Source organism: Conger conger, chromosome 1, assembly GCF_963514075.1.
Source record: "Conger conger chromosome 1, fConCon1.1, whole genome shotgun sequence".
Classification (NCBI taxonomy): Eukaryota; Metazoa; Chordata; class Actinopteri; order Anguilliformes; family Congridae; genus Conger; species Conger conger.
In genome coordinates this window covers 66,421,533-66,446,525 of record NC_083760.1, presented here as the reverse complement: position 1 = coordinate 66,446,525, position 24,993 = coordinate 66,421,533, and the positions used below count along the sequence as shown (strand labels likewise).

Genomic DNA, 24,993 nt, shown 5'->3' with positions numbered 1-24,993 from the left:
AAAAGCACTAGACTAACGTTACCAGAAAATATTCAATTTTAGCTCGACGCTTGAAACTGGAATCCGGACAATAGCGGTTCATAATATACTGTATGTGATTATTCCACATTAGAGACGGAAGTAATGGTATTGAAATACCTGTGTGTTTGGAGTTTTGATTTAAATTACATGTAGATTACGTAAACAATTAACCACCCGTGTATAATGTGCTTTGTGGTTTGAACAGAAATTCAAGACAGACCGCAAATAAGCCGAACTCCCGCCAGTTATTTAAAGCAAATATTTTAGCCCGCCCATTTGCTTTCTTTGCTTCAAGCAGCAGGATACTGACGCGACGTCCCCATGGAGACAGTAGGCGGAGCAAAAATGTCATTTTGTTCTTGCTTGAAATCACATGGACCGAGGTTGATTATCTAGAGAAGCTTACCGACCTAGTCGGTAAAACGGTGATAAAGCCGTTTTCGAGAGGAAAGAAGAACTTTTCCTGAGAAATCTGTGAGTATAAAACATTATTACAGGGAAGAAAACAGCAATAAATAAGTGTTCATATTCTTTTCCCAAAACGCCTTGCTTGCAGCCAGCAGTCGCTAGCTTGCTTCTAATAGTTGATGTGATTTATCGAGGAAGCTTGCGTTAGCTATCGAGCTAGGTGGTCGACCGAAAGGTCCGTCTTGGTGTAAATCTAGGCAAATGTTGTCTTAACATATTCGATACAAAAACACAGGATTGTTAAGTCACTGTGTCGAAAAACGAACAATAGCTGTCTATCCAGCTAGCTAACTAGCCTAAACGTGGTAGCTACGCGGATTCGCCCTTTGTTATTCGGCGTTTGGGCTACAGGTCTACTAACGTTAACTATACAGAGAATCCCAACAATGGCAGAATGGATAACTAGGCTAGCTAGTAGCAACCGTTAGGTAAGACTGACTAGCTTCAGTAGAATGTAGCTAGCTAACTGGCTTAGACATATGCATCGCTTTCGCGGGCGGCTTATCTAACTATAGCTATTCAGTCATCTGAAGGCAACAGGTTTGATTTGGATTAGAACCAGCCAGTACAGCCAGACAGTGATTCATTGCTTATAATGCTGTGGATGGCCATGTTCCCTGATAAATAGGGCATCAGCCATATAGCAACAGCTAGCTTGCAAAAACATTAGCTCATTCTAATTATTTGTTGCAGATCCTTCGTGTAACCAGCGAATATGAGTTATACTATATCTAGATAGCGATATTGCTATAACCGGAAAACAAAGACGTAAAGACATCCACTGGTCCTGGTAGTAGCTAGTCAGTAACCATTCGCTGTTGATGACATGAACCTGCTCGTCAGTAACAGGGTGGAGGTCCGACCCAAATGATTTTCGCTGGGGATGCGAGGTAGCTAACATTGTGAATGTGACATGATCTTCGTAATTATTGGTCACTTGACTTGTGCAGTATGATACCTCTGACTCTGAAATGGTGAATGGAGAGATGGGGTCGGAAGCATCAATGCAGTGTGGCCTTATGGTGTGTGGCTTCACGTGTGTGAGCCGCTCATGATGACCGTAGCTAAGGTAACTTGCATTACATGCTGCCAGACCACTGATATTGCATTGCCTTTTTACTCCGTCCATAAATGGTACTCTCGAAGTCTCCTTGCGTCAAGTGTGATCATAGACCGTGTAATTAAAAAAATAATTGTATTATTTTGTATGTATATATATATATATATATATTTATTTTTTCCCACAAAATGGTAGAATTAAATGTGATTATAATTAATTTTCATCTTATTTAAGGTTTGCAGTGCCACAGGGCAATTAACTGGACCGATCTAAAATCATCATTTTTTAGAGGTACATTTGATGGCAAGTGCTTAATACCGCTTACTGTTTTTTTATTATTAGATACCTTAATGAAATGTAATGCCATTATACGGGTTCAACGAGGATGGAAATAATAAGAATCGCCATCCTACTTTTAATTAATTAATTAATTGATATTTTAATAATGCTTACTCTTGACACACTTTCGATAATTATATCACCAGCTGTAGAACCCAGCCTCACATCTGAGAAATGCAATTATTATGTTGCTTGAAAGTTAAATAGTAATTATGTAATATATAAAATGGTCTGATTTTATTATTTTTTATTTTTTTGTGTGGTTTGTGTGGCCTCACTCCCTGGGATGGTACAATGTGTTCAGTGAACTGACTGTGCCCCTTAATCTCATAAATGCCACAGTCCCAGGGCTGTATTTTAAACCTGCCTTTTATCCGCGGAGTGGGGAATGTTCTATTCTTGAGACCCAACACAGCACATTTTATTATTTAGTATTATGGTCTATGTTATTAAAAACTTGATTTAGGATTTGCTCTAGTACTGTGCGTGTTTGTTTTGAAGACTGTTGTTAATAAAAGCCTATTGATTTGATCATAAAATGAAGAAGGTGCAAGGTGGTCTTTTGTGTGATTTTTGTAAGCAAATATTTAGTAAAATTAAATTGAAGCAAAGTATAGTAATCATGGCCCCATGAATTCCAAAATGGATGGAGCTGTGATGCTGTCATCACCTCAATGACTTGAGCCAATTAGTGTTTTGCAATGGAAAGCAACTATTTGAGCCACAAATTGAAGCGACTTAGTTGATTAGACTAAGGAGGAGACAACCCCCCCAGAGCAATGTGGGGTTAAGGGTCTAAAGTTGTATTCGGTTTTCAAATTACGTTTGAGTAGTTTTAAATTGTTATGCTTCTTGGGAAAGATATTCTGCTTAAATGTACCTGTTCCTGTGAATGTGTTGGGGAAAACTCCACATTAATGTTGTATTACCACCACACAGTTGCCCTGAGTCATTTGACTTTGGCCATCCATCTAACAATGAATTTCTCTGAAGTCCTTATGATCACATTTTTTAGATCGCTTATGCATTCAGCCATCTGTGTAGCTGTGGGGGTATTCTATTATAAGAGTGAAAATTTGTTTTGACCATATGACAAAGCGTGCCACCGTGTTGACATCGTAATAGGCAATATTGGCTCAGGGTGTAAGAGCAGTCGTCTGGCAGTTGCCGGTTTGATTGTGTCGAAGTGTCCCTGAGCAAGACGCCTAACCCCCACTATATAAATGGCAACCATTTATTTAGGTTACCCTAATGTTTTCAATCCATGTTTCAGGCATTAGCCAGCTTTCTGACAAAGCTCTGAGTTCATCATAAGTTGGAATTTGATTTGAGTTGAATGTTACTTTCTGCTGTTATTTTGGAGTGTATATTCTGTGTTCCACCCAGAGAAGCTCACGGTAGTATTTCATATTTATTATCTAAAGTTACACATTTTTTGAGCAGTTCACACTGCAAAAAGCATTAGCCTTCAGTATCTATTTCCATTGCACACTAACTTTGGAAGGGGCGTTGCAATGTAGTAACCATTCAAGGTATAATTTTAGCAGGCTGCTTGAATTTAATTCCCATTATGTGTACTTATAGCTTAATTACCGGGTATGCATTCACATACAATTTAAGTGTAGCATTTTCTAAAAGTGCTGTTCTAATGGCAGATTGTGAAGTTCTCAGCCAGCTCGCGTTGGTCTGAAGGAGGATGCCCTGAGCTCAGATGTTCTCTATCGCTTTCTCCAGGAGGACTTGGTCATTTCATTAGTGCCTCCATTTAAACTCCCGTCTTCAGCCCAGACCAGGTGGTTGCCAGATACTCCGCATGTTCCAGCTGTTCTCAAGTGTATTTCAACTTTTGCGTGTTACATAGGCTCTTGTCAGCAATGCCGAAAACAAATCCTAATTCATGGGCATCAGACTTGAGTGCACTTCAGCCCCCCCCCCCCCCCTTTTTAAATGTTGTGTAGTAGATAATTGCATTTGTATAGTGCTTTTCTAGACGCACGCCTTCTAGTGATGAGGGGGAAACTCGCCTCAACCACCACTAATGTGATGCACAGCAGGTGGAGAGGGAGAGAACAGTTGCCAACTGAATCAGGGGATGATTAGGTGGCAGGTTGAAAGAGCCAGGTTGGGGAATTTAGCCAGGAGACCAGGGCACCCTGTACTTTTTGTGAAGAGTGTCATGGGATCATGAATGACCACAGTGAGCCAGGACCTTGGTTTAAAGTCTTGTCTGTAAGAAGTCTCCTAAAGCACAATGTCCCCATCACTGCACTGGGGCATTGGGGGTAATTTGACCAGAGGAAAGATTGCTCCCTACTGGCCCACCATCACCGCTTCCAGCAGCACCTTTTCACGGTTTCACAGGAAGTCTCCTGTCCGAGTGTAAACCATGCCTCGCCCTGCTTAGCTTCAGCCATTTGGCAGGACCCAGAGTGCATGTGGTATTGCTGCTGGGTACTTGGATGGGTAAATATGACAAGTTTTAGTATTAATGACCAACTGAATAACCAAATATTTATTAACATAAATAGTGTTATTAATTGGACTAATCATCAATGCACAGGCTACTGTCGCCTTTGTCAGCTTCAGCACAGTAAACCGTAGTTATACTTATACTCTCAAGTGATCAGAAGTACAACTCCCAGTGAGTGTGGTCAGCTAATTGTAGTTTATAGTGCTAATTATCCTGTCATTTACTTTACTGTAGCCAACAAAATGAAATGCACTGAACAGGTCTCTTATTTTGGTTCAGACGGAAAGCCCGATCACATGTGGGGCAGATGGCTCTGTCGCGGTAATGTAATCCAAGGGCTGTACTCAGAATAGTGTGGGGAGCAGAAAATAGCCAATCATAAATATCAGCTTAGCCAACAACAATGTGATTGGTCATGTGAAACATAATGATAAGTGTTTTGTTTGTTGTTCTCCCATTTACTGTTGCCAGCTCGGTGGCTTTTGGACATCAACCCAGGACGGAATTTACCCTCTCTTATCCTTATCACATTCCTGAAACGGACTGCACAAGAGACTTTATGAAAAGCTTTTTGGACAAACCTGTCTCTTCCAATGCTTTTCTCAGTACGTTTTAAGGGAGTTTTGCCTACCTGCTTGCCCATGCCAGGGTTTACCCCAAGAAAACGGTGATGGGGGATGGGGCGGATGCTTTAGATGGTTGGCAGTGGTCAAGCTTTCACACGGTGTAGCCAACACCTGACCTGGTCGATGAAATCATGACTGCACAATACTAATTTTGTTATACACATTTATTGAATTGTAACATAAGATAGTGGAGATCTGAGTCTGAGGTTTTATAGATTTTTCTATGGGCAGGCTCTCGTGAATATTAATAACTGGGGGACACCATGGGACACCATTAAGCATAGTCCAAGACTAAATTCTTTTTTTTCTTTTTTATGGAGATTCTCCATACAAAACTCTGTTTAGTCCAGGACCTATTTTAATATGTGCCCATGACTGGGCCCATGTCTTCCAGTTTGTTAATCCAGAATATGTATCCAAGCAGATGCGTTTCTGTATCCTGACCCAAATGTCATATTCGGAAATGTGCAGATGATGCATGATGTTTTTCCTTCAAAGTTGGCCAATGACATTTGGAAGCTTTTCTTTTTCCAGTTGTTGGTACATTCCACGTTGGTACAGAAAAGAAGCTGTGGTTTGCACAAAAAGTGAATATTAGGCCTAATTGCGGAGCTGGATTTTCAGAAGCTCCCTTTGCATCCACAGACTGCTACTGGCCTTTCGGTGTATCCTCAACAATGCTGTTGTCAGAGACTGTGCTTCTATTGCATGGATAGAATTGCACAGTGCTTTTGTTGGTTAATAGTTTTCAATTAATCTAATCAACTCACATGGGCTATAGTTCTACTTTTCTGTAACTAAGCCTACAGTTTGTAATGGTTTTAGTATTTGTTTTGTTTGTTAGCAGTTGTCCGACAGGTTATGTCTTTTGCAAAGACGACATGGGGAGCTGGGGGCATGTTTCTGCTTACATATACATGATTGTTAGCTAATATTGTACAAAATATACATATGAAAAAGAAAATCCCACATCGCATATACAGAAAATTCATTTTTGATTAAGTACATTAATTGATTGCATACTAGTATGGCTTGTGATGCCTTGTGTTTCCATAGTTGGTAGTATTACCAACAAGCTTTATGTGGAAAGGCCTTAAAATATGGCATAGACCTTTTATTTGTAGTTTTCATACTTTTTTCAGGGAAGTGAGCAAAGCCATATCTCTGTTGCATACTGGTGAATCTCCATAGTTTGGAATAAAAATACCAAACAATAATGGATTGCATTCATTACACTTTCCGTCTTTAGATCTCGTTGCACTTGATACTGAAGGGAAAAACATGCCTCAAACAGCACCAATGAGTAGGACCTACCCAGGAGGAGAGGGAGGGAATTAAGTTAATTACACTGGGATGGATTATTAGGAGGACAGGATTAGAGTCAGACATGGGAAGTTTGCCAGAGAGATGACAATCCCCTATTGCCTCACCACTTTCAGCAGCAACTTAATTCTCCCTGCTGGTCATCCATTAAGTACTGAAGAAGCCGACACCTGCTCTACTTCCGCCATACAGCGGGAGTAGGATCCATCATGCCTGGCCAGATTATACCACTCTTACCTGATTCTCCTTGATAAAATGTCTGTTTTTGTCTGTCGCAGCATGTATGGTAAGTATAATCAATGCCTATTGGCTCAGTAAGGTTCAGTAGTGAATACGGCTTCAAAAATATACAATAAGTGTGGCTTTTCCATTTCTGCTCGCTTGGCTTCCCTCACCACACGGTCTGAACACCCCCGCTCCCTTATTGCTGGAAGTCAGTGCAAAGCCTGGTAGTTTAGTTGCTGTAAACCACAGACCTGTGTCATGCCACAGTGATGAGAACAGATGTTGGGGCAGCCATTAGTGTAGGCAGCTTGACTTGAACAGCCCATGTGGAGGGTACTGGGTGCCTTCCTCCTGAGGGTAGCGCCCCTCATAGGGAACATGCTAGCACTGGGGCTAGTGGTGACCAATTATTTTACTCTTGTTTTCATGCGAATGAAGTTGCTGCTATGTTTATCTTCCTAGAGCTTAGTGTGCCCAATCACAGTCAAGTCATCTAAATGTGACAGTTTTCATTAGAACTATTTTCCAAATTGCATTGGTTGTAATAGATGCCTAGAGTTGCTTTAGAAATGAAACTTGCATTGGCTTAGCAGTCTTGTGACGTAGGTTGGAGGTTGAACTTAATAAAAAGAGATTCATTTTCTCTTTTTCTGTTTAAATTGTGATTGTGTGGGAGGTGATATTCAAGTAAAGTTCTCTGAAAAGGCCCCCTTCCTATGAAGTGCACTTTGAGAACAAAGCAGCAACAGACCTTTCACATTGAAAGTCCTGATCCCATCGCCCCCCTGTGCTGTATATTATCTGTGGTTCATTCCACAACCAGACGGGTTGCCCTGAAGGAAACGGTGCTGCTGTAGTCTCGTCTGTTAAAAAGACCTTAAATCTGTCTCTTCCCAACCTGCACATCCTGGCTCTTGGCCAAGAGGCTGAAAAAAAAGTTCTGGAGAAACTGGCCTGTTCAGATTTGTACAGCAGTCAAATAAATGATTGTGTTAGTATTCCCTAAGGAACTGGCTGTCTCTCTCCATCAGGTTGACATTTTAGAGTAATTGAACACGGACTCCATGGCAAGCCTTGAGAGACACACAAACACACACACACTCACACTGCAGGTCTAAGGGTATTCTATAATTGCCTAAATTGCTTGATGATAATAACAATAATAAACAAATCAGTCAAATTAATCTCAAGGGATCATTTGATTAATTAGGACTTTGTTTTGCTTGTTGCATTAGGTGAATAAAGTCTACCAGCTTTGTAGACTTCAGAATTTGTTGTTCTACTTCTGTCTGCAATCACATTATCACATCACATCATGCTTTGGATCATGGGCATTTCCTTTTGTCCTCCACACTTTCCTCTTTCCATTACTCTGTCTCGTCTGTCCACAAGACTTTGTTCCAGAACTCTTGAGGCTCTTTTAGGTGCTTTTTAGAAAACCGTAATCTCGCCTTTCTGTTCCTCAGGCTTATCAGTGGTTTGCATCTTGTAGTGTACCCTCTGTGGTGTAGCCTTCTACGTATGGAAGACTTTGACACATCTACACCTGCATCCAGGCGAAGATCCGTTTCACTTGTGAATGTCATACCACGTCTGTTTCAGCTCGGCATTAAAATCTGATGGCATAGTTAGATATTCACTCGAGGTCAAATGAGGCCGATTTCACCTCACGAAAGGGAGCCTCCACGCATTGGAAAAGAAAGACAGTATCTGAGAGAGAGAGTGTGAAGAAAAGTGTGTGGGGGGGGCGGGGGCCTACTGCTTGCTCGCTCCATTCTATTTATTACAGTTTTGTGTGGGTGATGACTAAGTGGTTTGTTAACATTCAGCAGAGTCCGATAAATGCTTTTTTGCTTTCTTTAGACTTTCCCAATACCGGGATAAGCAGACTAGTTTTGCCACGAGTCATTACAGATCCATTCAGGAAATCATGATGGTGCTTTATGCTTTAAACTCTTTTATGAATTATATTATCTGTTAAAATGTGTACTGCAGTTGTCTTTTATTATGAGCGATTAGGGATGCCATTTTTGTTTGTACGGTAATAGTGTGCTCAAGATAGGACGCCCAGAGAGGCAAAAGCAGCCAAACCAAAAAGAGGTTAAATTTATCACGGTCATACTCAGTCACTGTCGATATTTGCATGCAAGCTTCCACGCACAATGGTTCTCTTCAGCACACAGGCACGGCTCTCCATTGGCCCTCCCCCAGAAGATTCTGGCTACTATGTAACTGGCTGTCTGACAAGTTGTGAAGTGTTCTTTAAGGATAAGGTTCTGGAAAACATTTCGATCACATTGGCTTGCTGCTGAAGGCCTGATATACATGAAATGATTATCTCCCATGTTCCTTGAATGAAATCAGGCAACATTGGAACAGTGGCACAATCAATGTGTACCCTGGCAGGCAGCCTCGTTTTACCCCTTTGTGGAAAATGTCAAACCCTAGCTTCTCCAAAGGTATCAAGAGAGCATCAGGTGTGAGTGTGAAGGACTGATCTTAACTTTTTTGTGGTGATGCTAAAGGCTCTGAGTTTGTGCTTAGTACTCTTATACGCCTACATTTCAATCAGCAAGTTGTTCCAGATGGCATGTAATTACAGCTTTCACTAATTTTGAAGCGGCAGCTGTCAGCGTGTGAACCCAGTGCAAGTGTTCCTGACTGCAGTGATGATCGTTGAATGTAAGACCATATCCATCACACTGGGCTGAGCAGGTAACAAAGCTGTCTCCCCTGATTTGAAAGATCCTTTAGCAGGCTGTATAGTGCAGCCTGGATCTGTAAGTTTAGTCTATGCAAGGAGATGCTTGTAGGTTTCTTGTGCTGGTTTAATCAGTGTTCCTGGGCAAAATCGGACAATGTCTGCTCTTGAAGCATGCGGGTGCACTATCTGTGTAAAACCATCAAGCAAACTGTATACATAACTGGCAAAATAGATTATGCCTCAGAGTACATTTTGGAAAAGCTGAGACCTGTACATCCCTGCGTGGATGTTTTATTGAAATTTGTTTTATATTAGATGTGTTTTTGGGAATTGTCTGGTCAAAATGACCTTTTACATTTTTTATGCTGCAGATCTTTCTGATCTTTCTCTTTTCCCAACTCCCAAACTTGTAGATCTTAGGCCGTTCCTTCTGCTGTCAGGAGGAGATGGCAGATGTGTCTAGTGAAGTTCTCACTGTTCTCACTATTGTCCACAGTGCAGACGTGTCCTGTGAATGTCTCACTATTCTCACTATTGTCCACAGTGCAGCTCTCACTATTCTCACTATTGTCCACAGTGCAGCTCTCACTATTCTCACTATTGTTCACAGTGCAGACGTGTCTCCTAAAGCTCTCACTATTCTCACTATTGTCCACAGTGCAGACATGTCTCCTAAAGCTCTCACTATTCTCACTATTGTCCACAGTGCAGACATGTCTCCTAAAGCTCTCACTATTCTCACTATTGTCCACAGTGCAGACGCGGCACCAGTCACACATTGCCCATGTTGCTGGAGCAGAATGAGGTCAGCATATTATCAGTTTGTGCGTCTGACCAGGAATAGAGCTATGACACCAATGGAAATGGCGGCTTAGCCTGTATCGTTCCCCAATACCTCTGGCCATAACCGTCAATGGCGTGTCCGAGAATACCCAGTCACAGGGATTCACACCCTTGCTGTGAATGAGCGTCGTGTCAGCCTGAGCCACCCGGAGCTGCTTCAAACAAACCTGAAATCCATTGGCTTGGACATCTGTGCTCAGTTTACTACCCATGTACCTGCACTGGAGGTGCAATGAAGATCTAGACAGTTCATTTGTTGTTCTAGCTTTTCATGGCTTATTTTGTGAGATATCTTAATGTCCCCGCAGGCCTTGACTTACGGTTTCATGCAATTCTGTAGCCAAGTGGTATGATGAGGTCTCACCTTATCTGAAGCTCTCTTCTGTTTCTCAAGATTCATAGTCCAGAGATTCATTGAGAGGAAATGTATCAATTTGATTGTCTAATTAATTAAGACCTGAATATGCATGTGACCCTGAGGATGGATCTCCTTGTGTGTTCCAGACGTTTGTCCACGCAGTGGAACACTTGATTTGTCCTCCATGCCAGCAGGGGGCACTGCAGAGTTATGAGAGGACAGGAGGTTCTCTTATAGTAACAGGTCCATAATGTCATATTGAGATGTTTTGTTGTAATTTGCTTTAAGAAACCAGCATTTGAACATTTCTGTTAATGAAAGGGAGACGTCTACAGCAGTGCAGAGAGTAAAGGCTACAGAGCTGTAGACATAGACCAAACAATAGGCTTACCAAACAAGCCGTTTTAGATATTGTTCCAAAAGTTTCTTGTTTTTTTAAGCCTTGAAGCCGCGTTCAGACTTAGTGACTTTTACTTTGCGGAGGTTACTTCATTTTCAAAACAGCCACTTGAGTTCACTCTGTCCCGAAGCCATGTAAAACTCACCAGCTCTTCATTTCAGCCATGCTAAATTTATTAGATGGCAGCTGGTGATGTTAAATATAGTGAGCAGGTGGCATAGATGGGCGCGGCTCTGCTCTGTGTTCATTCCACTCTGAAGTGCTCCATGAGTGCAGGGTCTAAACAATGCTGTCCAAACTGTCCAGAGCAGATCCTCTGAGCTGACACCTCCATGCGGGAGCCCCCCCTCCCCCACCCCCATTATCACTTACTGTTCTTTCACTGTGCTCTGCCCTTTGACGGAGGGGCTCTTGACTTGGCAGGACCGTAGTTGACCTCGCAGTCATTCGCAGAAGAGTAAGTAGGCTCCGTGCATTAAACTGTTGTTTGTCTTATCTGGGCTTTCCTGTCATTATTAAAGTTTCTGTGTGTCAGTATTTACCTGCCAGCTGTTGCTGAAGCGGTTTTGGCGCAAGCCGTAGGGTTAATGCCTTTCACCTTTTTTCTGTCTGGGACAAGAGTGGCTCTGCATTCTGCATTCTCTGAAATATAAGTTGAATCAGAATGACCTGCCCCCTCAGGTAAGATCCAGTTTTACAAAATGAACAGTGGCAAAAGTAAGTAATAACTGGTTCGATGTCCAATGCCAATGGAATCAGAATTAAGTGAACACCATCTTTTAGTGACCTTATTGGTTTGCATTTGTAATATGTGGCTTTGGAGTTTTAAGTCTTTCAATATTTTGGGTGGTTAGGGGGAGGCAGAGGCATCTGTCATTCAAGCATCTCCTTTTTTGGTTAATGCTCTTCCTGGAAAATCTTATCTGCTCCATGAAATGCTGCCACTGCTGTCAGCATCTTATGAAGCAGCTTGTCTCCTCTGCATGATTCTGGTTCTGTTGCCAGCTTCATTGTATTCATTTGATTCACATGGAACCTTCGATAGTCCCAATAATTATTCTGAAAGGTCTGTGCATTCTTCTTGGCAGTAATCATGCCCCTTCAAAGACGATCCGGTTGATCTCAGCAGGACGTGGATAAAACTCCTAGAACTACAGTCCAGCCCTTTTAACATACGCTCAGTGTCCACTTTATTAGGTAGACTTGTACACCAGCTTGTTAATGCAAATATTTAATCAGCCAATCATGTGGCAGCAACTAAATGCATAAAAGCATGCAGATATGTTCAGAGCAAATGTCAGAATGGGGAAGAAATGTGATCTTCGTGACTTCAACCGTGGAATGATTGTTGGTGCCGGACTGGGTGGTTTGAGTATCTCTGAAACTCCTCGGAAAGATCTCCTGGGATTTTCACGCAAAACAGTCTCTATAGTTTTCAGAGAATGGTGTGAAAAACAAAAAACATTCAGTGAGCAGCAGTTCTGCAGGCAGAAATGCATTGTTAATGAGAGAGGTCAGAGGAGTAGGGCCAGAGTGGTTGAAGCTGACAGGAAGGTGACCGTAACGCAAATAACCACACATTACAACAGTGGTATGCAGAAGAGCATCTGTGAACACACAACGCATCATAACTCTAAGTGGAATACTTATAATAAATACGTAATACAGTGCTCACTTAGTGTAGAATGCACCTATATTGTGCTTGACTTGCCAGGCTGTTTAACTGTAAAAATATAGCTGCGGAACCAGAATGGTAATCTGTTTCTCTTCTGTGAGCGTTGCATTGGCTGTAATATTAATATTACCTAACATCTGTGATTTCAACGGTGACCCGTCTGGTGATCTTGGTCACTTTTTGCTATTGCTCACCACAGATTATATTTTCTGTGCTGAGTTAAACCAGTAATTTAATTTGTGTGTTGTAAGAGAAGAGAAAATGGTAGATCGGGAGCAGGGGAACAAATAATTAAACGTGTGTACATACAGGCTTTTAGTGTCCCAATTAGATTTATTGGAAATTCTATCAGGGTGTGTGTGGGTGTGTGCGCGTGCTTACGTACGTGCACACGTTTATGGCAGGGCGGGGGTGCTCTATCCCTGTAAGAGCATTAAGTCTGCATTTGTTTGTGACATTATCAGACGAGTGCTGTCGGTGTCATGTGGTAAGCCAGGGCAGTCGCAGCTGGTTCGGAGCAGAGACCGTTATTAGCGTCTGATGGTGGTTGTTTACTTTGCGTAACTCCCTGTAAATCTGCAGTCTTAGTCCCCAGCAGGACACGGTGGAACACAAAGGTAAGCGTATCAGGTAGTGAGGGAGGGAGGGAGGGAGGGAGGGAGGGGAGGGGGGTGGTGGTGGTGGAGGCGTAGAGCCACCCCCCTCACCCCCTCGGGAACACTTCTTAGGTCACATCTGTGGAGTCTCAGCTGACACCAGCCTGACACACCGTTGCCATTGGAGAGCGGAGGAACTGGCTGATGGTGTGCTGTGTGTACGGCAGTCCTTGTGTGGGTGTTTGAGTGCTCAGTGCACTGAACAGCCTTCCAGCTTTCGCTTCTGTGGAGCTGTTTTCAGTTTGTTAAACCAACGTGGATTGGAATGCACCGGTTTGTCTGTCTTTTGAGGAAATACTGAAGATTACAGTTTATTTCAATACTTTTTTTTCGTCTAAAAACTGCTGAGGTGAGCAGCAGAAGTTTTGTTTCCTTCAACTCAGCGGTGTGAAAGTCATTTAATGAAGGCAGTTCATGTTCTTTTCACTTGAGGCAGTACTAAGCTGAGCATGGTCTTATATTATTATTCGTTTTTTTTTCTTCATGAATGACAATCTGTCATCCGGAATGTGTTCTTGTTTTTATTTTGTTGTTTGATATTGTTGTATTTAAAATGGCTTGCAACAGCTTTTGCATTTTGCTTTTTAGAAGGGCTATATCTTTAAAGATAGAAATATCAGCATTTATATGATCTGTACACATTTCAGTTATCATCATAGCGTGTAGTTTCTAATTACGGGTAATGCGTACACATGCATTTCTTGTTTATTCCAATTGCACTTTTATATCTATGTAAATATGTTGTCCTGTACTTTGACATGATATCTAGCCTATAGCTTGGGAATTAGACAATCGTTCTGTTGTACTGGTCAACAGGAAGCTAGCTTTGCTAGTGTTGCTAATATGTCCTTTTCCAATTTTGCCATGAAGATGATTGTTGCTGAATATAATTGTATTGGCTGCTTTTTGAGAGTGAAAAGGTATCGCCTGAAAGTGGCAGTGACAGGCATGCGCAGCAGGGTTGTAAATAAGGGCGCATGGCTTTGTTTAGCGGTTATTAAATTAGCTGCTGGGTGCCCTTTTCCCCATATACAGCCCGCTGTATTTGGCAGTATTTCCTAGAACATGCCAGGGAGAATGGAGTGCATGCCAGGTCATGACAGGTTAAAATTAATTGCTGCTGCAGATAGACAAAGGAAAATAAATTCAACCAGCTAAAGCTCTTCACTGTTCTAACTAGCCATGTTTAGTTGTGCTAGCTGTTTTTCCTGTTAGAGTGCGGAGACCAAGCTGGACAACTCCAGTGCACGTTGTCTTAACTCCACTGTCTGAATCTTCATCCCAATGTCTTTTTTCTGCTCTCCACCCCCATCTTCTTTCACTTTTCACACTCTTCCTGTCCTTGTTTCTTTTCCTCTTTTTCTCACTCCCCCTCTTATTTTCACTTTCTCCTTTTCTCATCTCAGTATTCAGTGTTGTTTTATTAGCATGGCATATTTGAACATAGAGCTTTCATGATGCCACATGAAATGAAGCGGCACACAGTAAGACTCTCCCTCTCTCCCCCTCCCCCCCCCCCCCCCCCCCCCCCCTCTCTCTCTCCCCCTCCCTGCAGCCTTGCCCTCTGGTCTCTGAGCGTTTGATGGAGTTCCTGCAGAGGAGTGGTGACTACTGCCACGCTCAGCATCCCAGTGTCTGAGGAGATGCCCCGGTCCGCGCCCAGCGCCGACACCTGAGTGCCAGGAGACGTCCCATTCCGAGGCTGCACCTGCACACTGATGGGTTAACGGGCATTGGCGCACGCACAGCAACGGACAGTGTTCCGCCGTAACCCCGCCCCCGCCCCCCGCCACCCTACCCTGGTGCCACTCACAGACGGAAGGGCTTAGCAAGATTGCCAGAACAGTCTTCCTGACATTTTTATTTATAAATATTTTCTCATGTAAGATATATTCGCAAAATCTGGAAAGTAGAGGAACTCTGGGGGGGTCTAAGCTGAGCAGTGAGTGGATGCTGCTTCATTGGAAGGGGGGGCGCACGGCCATCTTTGTTTCGGGAGCCCGGCCCAACTTTGCGTGACTTCTGACGACGGACACCATGGCAAGGATGAATCGGCCTGCCCCTGTGGAGGTCTGCTACAAGAACATGCGCTTCCTCATCACGCACAACCCCAACAACGCCACCCTGAGCACTTTCATCGAGGTGAGAATCAAAACGAGGAACTGTACTGCTGCTTACTCTTTGGAAGTCATGGGGATTTGTATTCAGTATCTAGCCTTTAAATGATATTGAACTGTCCATTCTTTTGCTACCCGATTCACAACTGTTCTCAAACAGTGTTACAATGTCTGACTAAGCTACAGATTTCTCACTTTTTCCCACAGAACATTGCCTTCTCTAGACCAAGCAGGGTCTAATGATAACGTCTCCCACAACCTTCTTGTTACCATGGTTACTTTTCACATCACCATAATTCCATGGCAAGGGGATGAATTAGAAACAGGCAGGATAGGCTCCCAGGCTTCGATAGCTCACATGGACACAGCAGAATGACTGAGTCACATGTAGCATTAAGTGTAACTCAGGACAGTGCTTAGTCCCTGCTGTAAAAACGTTAATGTTACCTTATAAAGGTACATGCTTAGCCCTGCTTAATAAGGTACATGGCCAGGGCCCTGCTCTTAAAGGTACAGACTTGCGACTCTCAAATATGTTGCAAGTAGCTTTTGTAAATTTTTCCATATATGCGTAAAGAGTGTGGACAGTTCGCTCCACTGGGGTCTAATACTTCAGAAGTATGCCTCCAAAAAGGTGACCATTAGGAAGGGTACGTCCAGCCATACCACTGATGAAGACGATTGTTCAGGACGTGGAAATGAACTTCCTGGGCATGAGGATTTCTATTTCCATGCCTGGATATGGTTGCAGGATGACATGAAGGTGCAGTTACAGGTTACAGGTGCTCAGAGGCCCTCTCAAAACGCTGAGATTGATCTCGTTCAGCAGCGTGCACTGATCGTTACGCATACTCATTTGGTCATTTGCGTTTAGTCTGTTCTGGTTTCGATTATGTATGCGTTTCTTTCCAGGATCTGAAGAAGTACGGGGTCACCACAGTGGTGAGAGTGTGTGAAGTCACCTACGACAAAGCCCCGCTGGAGAGAGACGGCATCACTGTCATGGTGAGCTGGAGAGACTGGGGTTCTGTGGGCCCATCTGTGTGTCTGTGCTCAGGGTTTAGCTATGGGGAGTATCTCACACTGCAGGAAAAGACATTTCAGTCCCGTCTGGCACTGTAAAAATGGCCCACCTGTTGACCAGGACTGACCTCTGCAGTGTGCTGTGGTGTGGGGGGGAGGTGACTCATGAGCTTATCCAGATGTTGGGATGTGTGTGTGTGTGTGTGTGTGTGTGTGTGTGTGTGTGTGTTTGAAGGATGGGGGCTGTTGTTACCCACGCACATCTGGTCTGCTCTAATGTGCCTTTTGGGGAGGTAGTGCCCACAGACTCTGCTTTTTGCCTGCCTCCTTGCACATTTTCACATGGATCCCCTATACCCCCATATATTGACCTTCAGTACCCTGTTAAAGAAGCACAGGGAGATTTGTTTTGCTGTGGACAAAGCATTTTCAAAAGGAACCTCTTTCTTCAAAGCAAGAGTCTTGTGAGGACACAGGATCCACCACAGGTCTTGTACGTTCTCCCCCTTTGTGAATACACATCTGAGCAAAGCATGTTTTTCAATTGTGTTTTCAAACCCAACGTTTCCTCAAGTTTTTTATTTTATTTATTTTTTATTTTTATTTTTTTCTCTTCTCCAAGTTTCTTGTTATAATGTTATGCCAGAGTTGTTTGGGCGGCCTGTAGCGTAGTAGTTAAGGTGAATGACTGGGACACGCAAGGTTGGTGGTTCTAATCCCGGTGTAGCCACAATAAGATCCGCACAGCCGTTGGGCCCTTGAGCAAGGCCCTTAACCCTGCATTGCTTCAGGGGAGGATTGTCTCCTGCTTAGTCTAATCAACTGTATGTCGCTCTGGATAAGAGCATCTGCCAAATGGCAGTAATGTAATGTAATGTTATAAGAGATACTGTGTGGAAAAGTATTTTCTCACCATGGCAGCAATACACTGCCGTAATGTGGACCTGAGAGGAATTGTGGTGAAATTGCATCACAGAATTAGAGTATCAACATACTCTTTCTGAGAAACGGGTCTTGCCATCTTTCACAAGATTTGCATTCATGAAGTGGTGTAACTTTGGGTCGTGGAGGCCATTGTATGGCATGAGGGGTTAAAAAAAGAGCTATAACTCTTTCAACTGACCACTCGGAAGGAGGCTGATGGGAAAGGTTAAGAAGCAAATATTGACATGAGACAGGTGCCTGCAACATCTCTGCCAGTGAAGTGGAGAAGACCAGGTCTGGGATTCTAAGAAACTGAGACATTGGCCACAATTAGACCTGAGATGCCTGGCTCTGATTCTGGGTTTGGCTCCAGCTCCACACACATCTTGGAAGGTACTCAGGGAATTAATAGCTTACTGTTGACATTCCAGTCACAGGCTGTTAACCTCTTAGTGGATTTAAGGGATATTTTTAAATGCCAGGCCCTACAGGAAAGCTTGTCCTCCTCAAGGTTGTGCACAAGGAGTTTACTCGGTTCTCTTCTTCAAAACAATTCACATTCTCATTTTTCTAATGTTATTATTATTCTAAAATGATTTTCATCTACATGAACTTCCATCAGGATTTGCACGTACTAATAATTTAGGAGAATTGAATTGGACATTGAAATGTACACATTTTAAGACTATGTACAATAAAAGAAAGTGCCATCGTGCTTTGCTTTGGGTAGTTGTCAACTGCAGTGGTGGTTTGTGGACATTGACCTAGTGGTCTTTTTCTGGTCTTGAAGCCCATGACCATGTTAATCCTGGCTTCTTAACCGTGTGGATTGCTCTCTGCCCTGCTTGGATGCTAGGGAGCTGTGGCTTATGCCTGTCTAATTTAGTGTGATTAGTTGTGAAGCTGCAGTGCTCAAACTAAAATTATTGTGGTGTAAAAACTTGTCAACTTGTCTTGGCATTCCAGAATCCTCATGTCATAAAAATGGATGTCATGAATTCTTTGAATATTTCTGTTTTTAAATATTTTTTATTACTTTTAGACTGCTCTGCAACTCTCTGCTTGGCTACCTAGGTTTCTCTGTCAGTAATATTTGGTGTGAGGTGGCGGTGCTTGCTTTGATGGACATCATGTAACTCATTTGTTTACTGTGCTTGTATTTGATGTGATTGCACATAGCTCCTGTGATGTGGGATGTAATTGCATATTACTTGATTTCCGCTAACTTCATCATAAAAAGTTCAGAAGAGACTTATCGATAAAATTGATAAAAACCACACCTCTAATACAAAGTGATAGGACAAGTGATATTATGGTTTCCCAGTTTCAGATTTCTGAATTTTGAATATGAGAGGTTGGGGAAATTTCCACTTCGTAGTCGGTCGTTTTATTCACTGCTGTCTGGGCAGTTATTCAGCAGTGCTTTGTTCTCTTAAAGGTTCAGCCACTCATAAAAAGTCATATCCCTGCAATCAATACATAGCCCTTGACATTAGGAAACAAAAATATGAGGGTGTTCTGTAGTTTGTCAGGGGCTCCTGTGCTGATGACAAAGGTAACCTTGGAGAGCAGACGGGAGCAAGTGCCAGCGTGGTTGTCAGGGAGATGTGCCATTGAATCTGCACTGTATTGTGTGATTGGCCATTGGCCATCTGAATAACCGTTTCATTGGACAAGAAACAACATGGCCTTCTTTAGGTGCTTAGCTCATTCTTTCATTGGCTACATTTACATGCATACCAATGCTCCGATTATTGTGAGTAATGTCAGCATTAAATGTGTACAGTGCGGTATTATTGCATTCCACATGGAGATGCTAAGTAGACACAGTTACTCCAGCAGCTGCGTTTACATGATTTTGTTCCATATTGAACATATTCTGCCTGACATGCACAGTTTCAAAAAGCCTGAAGTAATGAGCCTGAGTAAGATGTCTACATGCCCCAAAAGCTCAACCAAAAAATTCCAGTTAACTTAATTGAATATGCCCATTATAACCTTATGCTGATACAGATAATCAGATGAAGGCGTTTACATGATCATTGCATTACACATTGCTTTAATCGTAAGATCAGAGTATTAGCGTGCATGTCAGTCGCCCACTCCCAAGTCGGTTTCTGGTTCATGTCCTTAATCTTCACCAGCACAGGGAACAGCGCTCGGCTAGAGACGTGAATAACTCCGCCTGATGGACTTATTCACATCAGGGACAGAACAGACGAATGCAGACCCAGAGGGTGATGTCAGTGGCCTGAGCCCCGCTCTGACCTGTTCATCCCTCTGCAGGACTGGCCCTTCGACGACGGCGCTCCGCCCCCAACTAAGATAGTGGAGGACTGGCTGAGTCTGCTGAAGAGCAAGTTCTGTGAGGACCCAGGCTGCTGTGTGGCTGTGCACTGTGTGGCCGGACTGGGGAGGTAAGCGCTCAAAAACCTTCACTCTCCACAACCACTCACCGCCCTTCACTCTCCACAACCACTCACCGCCCTTCACTCTCCACAACCACTCACCGCCCTTCACTCTCCACAACCACTCACCGCCCTTCACTCTCCACAGCCACTCACCGCCCTTCACTCTCCACAACCACTCACCGCCCTTCACTCTGCACAACCACTCACCGCCCTTCACTCTCCACAACCACTCACCGCCCTTCACTCTCCACAACCACTCACTGGAGCTTCACTCTCCACAACCACTCACCGCCCTTCACTCTCCACAACCACTCACCGCCCTTCACTCTCCACAACCACTCACCGCCCTTCACTCTCCACAACCACTCACTGCCCTTCACTCTCCACAACCACTCACTGGAGCTTCACTCTCCACAACCACTCACTGGAGCTTCACTCTCCACAACCACTCACTGCCCTTCACTCTCCACAACCACTCACTGGAGCTTCACTCTCCACAACCACTCACTGGAGCTTCACTCTCCACAACCACTCACTGGAGCTTCACTCTCCACAACCACTCACTGGAGCTTCACTCTCCACAACCACTCACTGCCCTTCACTCTCCACAACCACTCACCGCCCTTCACTCTCCACAACCACTCACTGGAGCTTCACTCTCCACAACCACTCACTGGAGCTTCACTCTCCACAACCACTCACCGCCCTTCACTCTCCACAACCACTCACCGCCCTTCACTCTCCACAACCACTCACTGGAGCTTCACTCTCCACAACCACTCACTGGAGCTTCACTCTCCACAACCACTCACTGGAGCTTCACTCTCCACAACCACTCACTGGAGCTTCACTCTCCACAACCACTCACTGCCCTTCACTCTCCACAACCACTCACTGGAGCTTCACTCTCCACAACCACTCACTGGAGCTTGAGGCTGTGGCTTCTACAAAATACTGAATTAAGGGTCCGAATACTTAAAATATTTTATTAATTTGCAGATTTATAAAAAATACGAACGTTTTCGCTCACTTCATTATGGGTAATTGAGTGTAGATTGATGGGAAAAAATGGCAATTAAATTAAATCTACAAACCAATAAAGTGTGAAGGGGTCTGAATACTTTCTAAAGCCACTGACTATTTATTGCTCATCATATCAACTTGGAATCATGTTAGACATGTTCTGCTTATGATGGAAAACAAGAGGGAAGATACTATTCCAGGCGTTTACCTCCTTTCTTTGATTTTAACAAATTAAAAACGTAAATTTTTTTGTGATCCTGCTATATGCACACAAGTGTTACTTAAGGACTGCTCTTTGCACATCACGTTATTCCCTTTTTGAATCAAACTGAAATTCACTTCAGTCTCCAGCTGAACTAGACCATCTGATCACAGCTGAAATATTGCTGAAACTAGTTACACCCCCACTGCTTTCCCACTCATGTTTCCACAGGCTGGTGAAGCACTATCTCTGACGCACATTACACCCCCACCCCCCCAACTCCTACCCCCACCCTTGGGAGCTGTCAGCAGTTCTTGAAAGGGTGCCAGTGTATGCTGCTTCCCTCTTGATTTATTTTTGGATTATTGAGATGGGAAACATTCATTTGCTGTGGGTACCCTCTCTTATGTGGAGCCAAAACAACCACCATGTGAAGAGGGTTAAAGTCGCTAAAATACTTGCGCTAAAAAGCATGTCACATCGGTATGGTTTCGCAATTTTGCCTCGCTTTTTTTATTTTTTATTCTTAGAATTATTGATGTTTGTTTTAGTTACATTTCTCAAGTTGGTTTGTTTGGTTTACTCCCTCTCTTTTTTGGACCTGAACCCAAACAGAACCTCAGTTCACTCTGTAGTGTGGTCATAGTAAACGACCTGCAGTGGTGAAAAGCAAGACACCCGAGATCCCAGCGAACTGTCAGGGCTCTGGCACAGCGGAGCATGGCCCCATTTCTGCAAAACAAAATAATTTTTTGTGTAAAATTAGCTCAAAATGATATATACACTCAGTGAGCACTTTTAGGTATTTATTAGACATATTTTTTAGACTTATTGGTCTGCTGCTGTAGTCTATCCGCTTAGAAGTTAGACGCGTTGTGTGTTCAGAAATTCTCTTCTGCATACCACTGTTGTAATGTGTGTTTATTTGCGTTAATGTCAGCTTCAACCAGTCTGGCCCTTCTCCTCTGACCGCTCTCATTAACAAGATGTTTTTTGCGTGCGGAATTGCTGCTCACTGGATGTTTTTTGTTTTTCCCAACATTCTCTGCAAACTCTAGAGACTGTTGAAAAAAAGCTGAACTTCTTGACCACGTCTTCATGCTTTTATGCATTTAGTTGCTGCCATGTGATTGGCTGATTAGATATTTGCATTATCAAGCTGGTGTACAGGTTTACCTAATAAAGTGATCATTGAGTGTATATGCGTACAAGCGCAACAGTCATTTTATTTTGAGTGATAGTGTTGCCAATAATGTGTTAGAATGAACTTATCAGTATAAGACCAGTGCTAGCAGTTGTGTGCAATATGATGATGCAAAATGTGTGCTAGCAAGGTGTATTTGTTGATGCTTTAAAGTGGAACTGTCATGTTCAAAAATGATCCATATCATATTGAATCATCTGATTCATCATTTTGATCAGTAAAACTATGAAACAAAGCTATTGAAGTACAGTAAAGAAGGAAGTTGAATATAGCCAGAAGGATATTGCTTAGTAATATTGTCACAAAAAACGCAATATCAAGCATCCCTGATTGTTGTACAAATTATTTTTCTGTAGAACCTGCCCATTAGAGATTTTTCCCTTTTTTTTTTTTATGTGGATCTGCATATTTGGCCCTGCGAAAGAAATATATCTGCACATGTTTTCAGCATTGTTTAAAAAAATATTAAAAATACAACCCCCTTATCCTTTTTAATCCTTCACCCTACTTACCAGCTGTGCTTCAGGGCTGACAAAATGTCTGACGACAGATGTGCTCTAGACTAATATCACTTATGCACAAAGGCAAGGCAGTCAAAAGCAATGGGCTCTTCACCTGCTCAATTGACGTGCCGTAATCGTCCGTGTTTACATAAGAGGCAATCGGGTAACAAGCACTCATGCTCTGCAGTAAGGGCACAACCCCTGCATACCGAGCTTGTTTAAGCACACTGTTGCCACCGGGCTTATGTAAGGCCAGGCTGGTCTGACACATGGCTGTTAAAACAGGCCTGGGGCCTTTGACTGGCTGCTTTTTCTGAAACCGTGGACACCGCTGGGTGAGGGTAATACTCTTGAGGTCGGGATGATGAAGCCATGTTCATTCTGTGCTGGTGTGTTTTCTGCAGAGCTCCCGTTTTGGTGGCCTTGGCACTGATCGAGAGCGGAATGAAATACGAAGACGCCATTCAGTTCATTCGGCAGTAAGGAAACGTTTCTCATCTTTAATAAAGTCATAGATTTAACAGTGGACGGCTGTTTTTATTCATTTCATTCTCTCTCCAGGAAACGCCGGGGGGCAATCAACAGTAAGCAACTAACATACCTGGAGAAGTACCGGCCAAAACAGAGACTGCGCTTCAAAGACCCGCACAACCACAAGAACAAGTGCTGCATCATGTAACTGAAGCCACCCCCCCCCCCCCCTTACTCTAACGGATCCCTCGACTGTGACGGACCTGGAGCGAGATCCGACGCGCTCGGAGTCCCCCCCCCCCCCTCCACCCCCCTACCCAAAAAAGGAAGACCCTCTTGTGTGGGATTCCTCTCAAGCTCAGGGCGGTCAGAAACAAGCCTCTGAAACGTAGTCTTTGCAGGTTAATCCCACACACTGGCTAACCGCTTAGCATACAAAAGTTATCTAGCACTGCCAGGCATTGCTCAAGTGCTCTAGACTCTCCTTGGGTTTACAGCCGCACACTGACTCCCTTCTCCCGCCCCTTTTCTGGACTGCCCAATGGCATGCTTGCTTCCTGAAAGCCCACCAATGCCACAAACAGGCTGCCACTTCTTTGCTGGTATTAGAAATCCTGTACTTGTGTGGGCAAGAGATAAAAATCATGAAACTTTAATTACCTTGCCCATGAGCATTCTATATCATGCACATCATTTGTGTTCTGTTTAACTTGCCATCGTGACGCTCATGTTTATTTTTTCTTCCTATGCCGTCATGGCGTATGTACCACGAGAATGGGAGGAAGTGGGAGGAGGCTGTTTTCAAAATAGAATGTTTTTTTATTGGTTTTTTTACGCATTTACTGCTTGTATTTATAAACATCCAGCATTAGGACACGTCATCTACATCTGGGTATGGGGAGTGTTTGTGTGTGGGAGTGCGTGTATGTTTGTGAGTGCGCGTGTGTTTGTGAGTGCGTGCGTGTTTGTGAGTGCGTGCGTGTTTGTGAGTGCGTGCGTGTTTGTGAGTGCGTGCGTGTTTGTGAGTGCGTGCGTGTTTGTGAGTGCGTGCGTGTTTGTGAGTGTTTGAGTGCGTGCGTGTTTGTGAGTGCGTGTGTTTGTGAGTGGGTGTGTGTTTGTGTGTGTGTGTGTGTGTGTGTGTGCGCGCGTGTGCATGTGTGTGTGTGTTGCGCGTGTGCGTGAGAGAGGGAGAGAGAATTGTGATGTGACATACATTAACCCTTTCTGGGCAGTGCCCCCCCACCCCAGTTGTGAGATCTTGTGAAAGGTCTGCTTCTCTGTGTCCCTGTGGCCAGGTACTGAAGCAGTGGCTTCTCGGGACACTTCTTCCCTGAATGTCGCTGACTTCAAATTCGTTCATGAAATCAACTTTAAAATGTGGACCGTTCCTGCGGGCATGCGTGTGTGTATGTGTTGTATAGCGGTGTGTTTGAATAAATAATACCAGCAAACTGAAATGAGTCGTGTTTTAGTTTTTTGCTTTTTTCCCCAGTCTTTCAATAACCTTCATGTCAACATCAATATTAACAATTACTGACAATATTGAGAAACTACCGTTTCTGCCTTTGAGTATTTTCTTAAACTGTACACTGAATTCACCATGTGGAATATCTTTAACAGTAAGACAATTAGTTTTACCGTGCAGACAGAAACGAGAGCAAACCCATGCTGCCATCTAGCGGACATGTGCAGTCAGACTGGGTCAGTACTGGGTATTAATGCTCTTTTAGCAGTTGCCCTTGCACATTGCTTTAGCCCTTGTTTTTCCACTACAGGCCTAAGGCAAGTCAGTGTAATAGCCCTTGAAAACACTATCAAAATAGAAATAAATAAAAACAAGGAAATTGCTTAACCACTGGCACGGAGCATAAAAAGCTTTTTGGGGAAACTCGTGGCGTGATGTTGAGCAGTTTTGACAACCGTGTTGTTGTTTTGTGGTAATTGGAG

General features: G+C 43.4%; 1 protein-coding gene across 6 annotated transcripts; it reads left to right on the top strand.

The window, feature by feature from the left end:
* The first annotated feature begins 337 nt into the window (after positions 1-337).
* ptp4a3b (protein tyrosine phosphatase 4A3b) lies at positions 338-24,503 on the top strand. Of its 6 annotated transcripts, none has more exons than XM_061218008.1 (6): positions 338-495; positions 14,724-15,310; positions 16,198-16,290; positions 19,519-19,649; positions 22,980-23,054; positions 23,137-24,503. In XM_061218008.1, exons 2-6 carry the CDS (start codon positions 15,206-15,208, stop codon positions 23,252-23,254), a joined length of 522 nt encoding a protein of 173 aa, XP_061073992.1. In that variant the 5' UTR covers positions 338-495; positions 14,724-15,205; the 3' UTR covers positions 23,255-24,503. The 6 variants fall into 6 exon arrangements, with proteins under 6 accessions (XP_061073992.1, XP_061074036.1, XP_061074009.1 ...); XM_061218052.1 differs by lacking the exon at positions 338-495 and adding an exon at positions 11,209-11,294; XM_061218025.1 differs by lacking the exon at positions 338-495 and adding an exon at positions 12,987-13,129.
* The last annotated feature ends 490 nt before the right edge of the window (positions 24,504-24,993 follow it).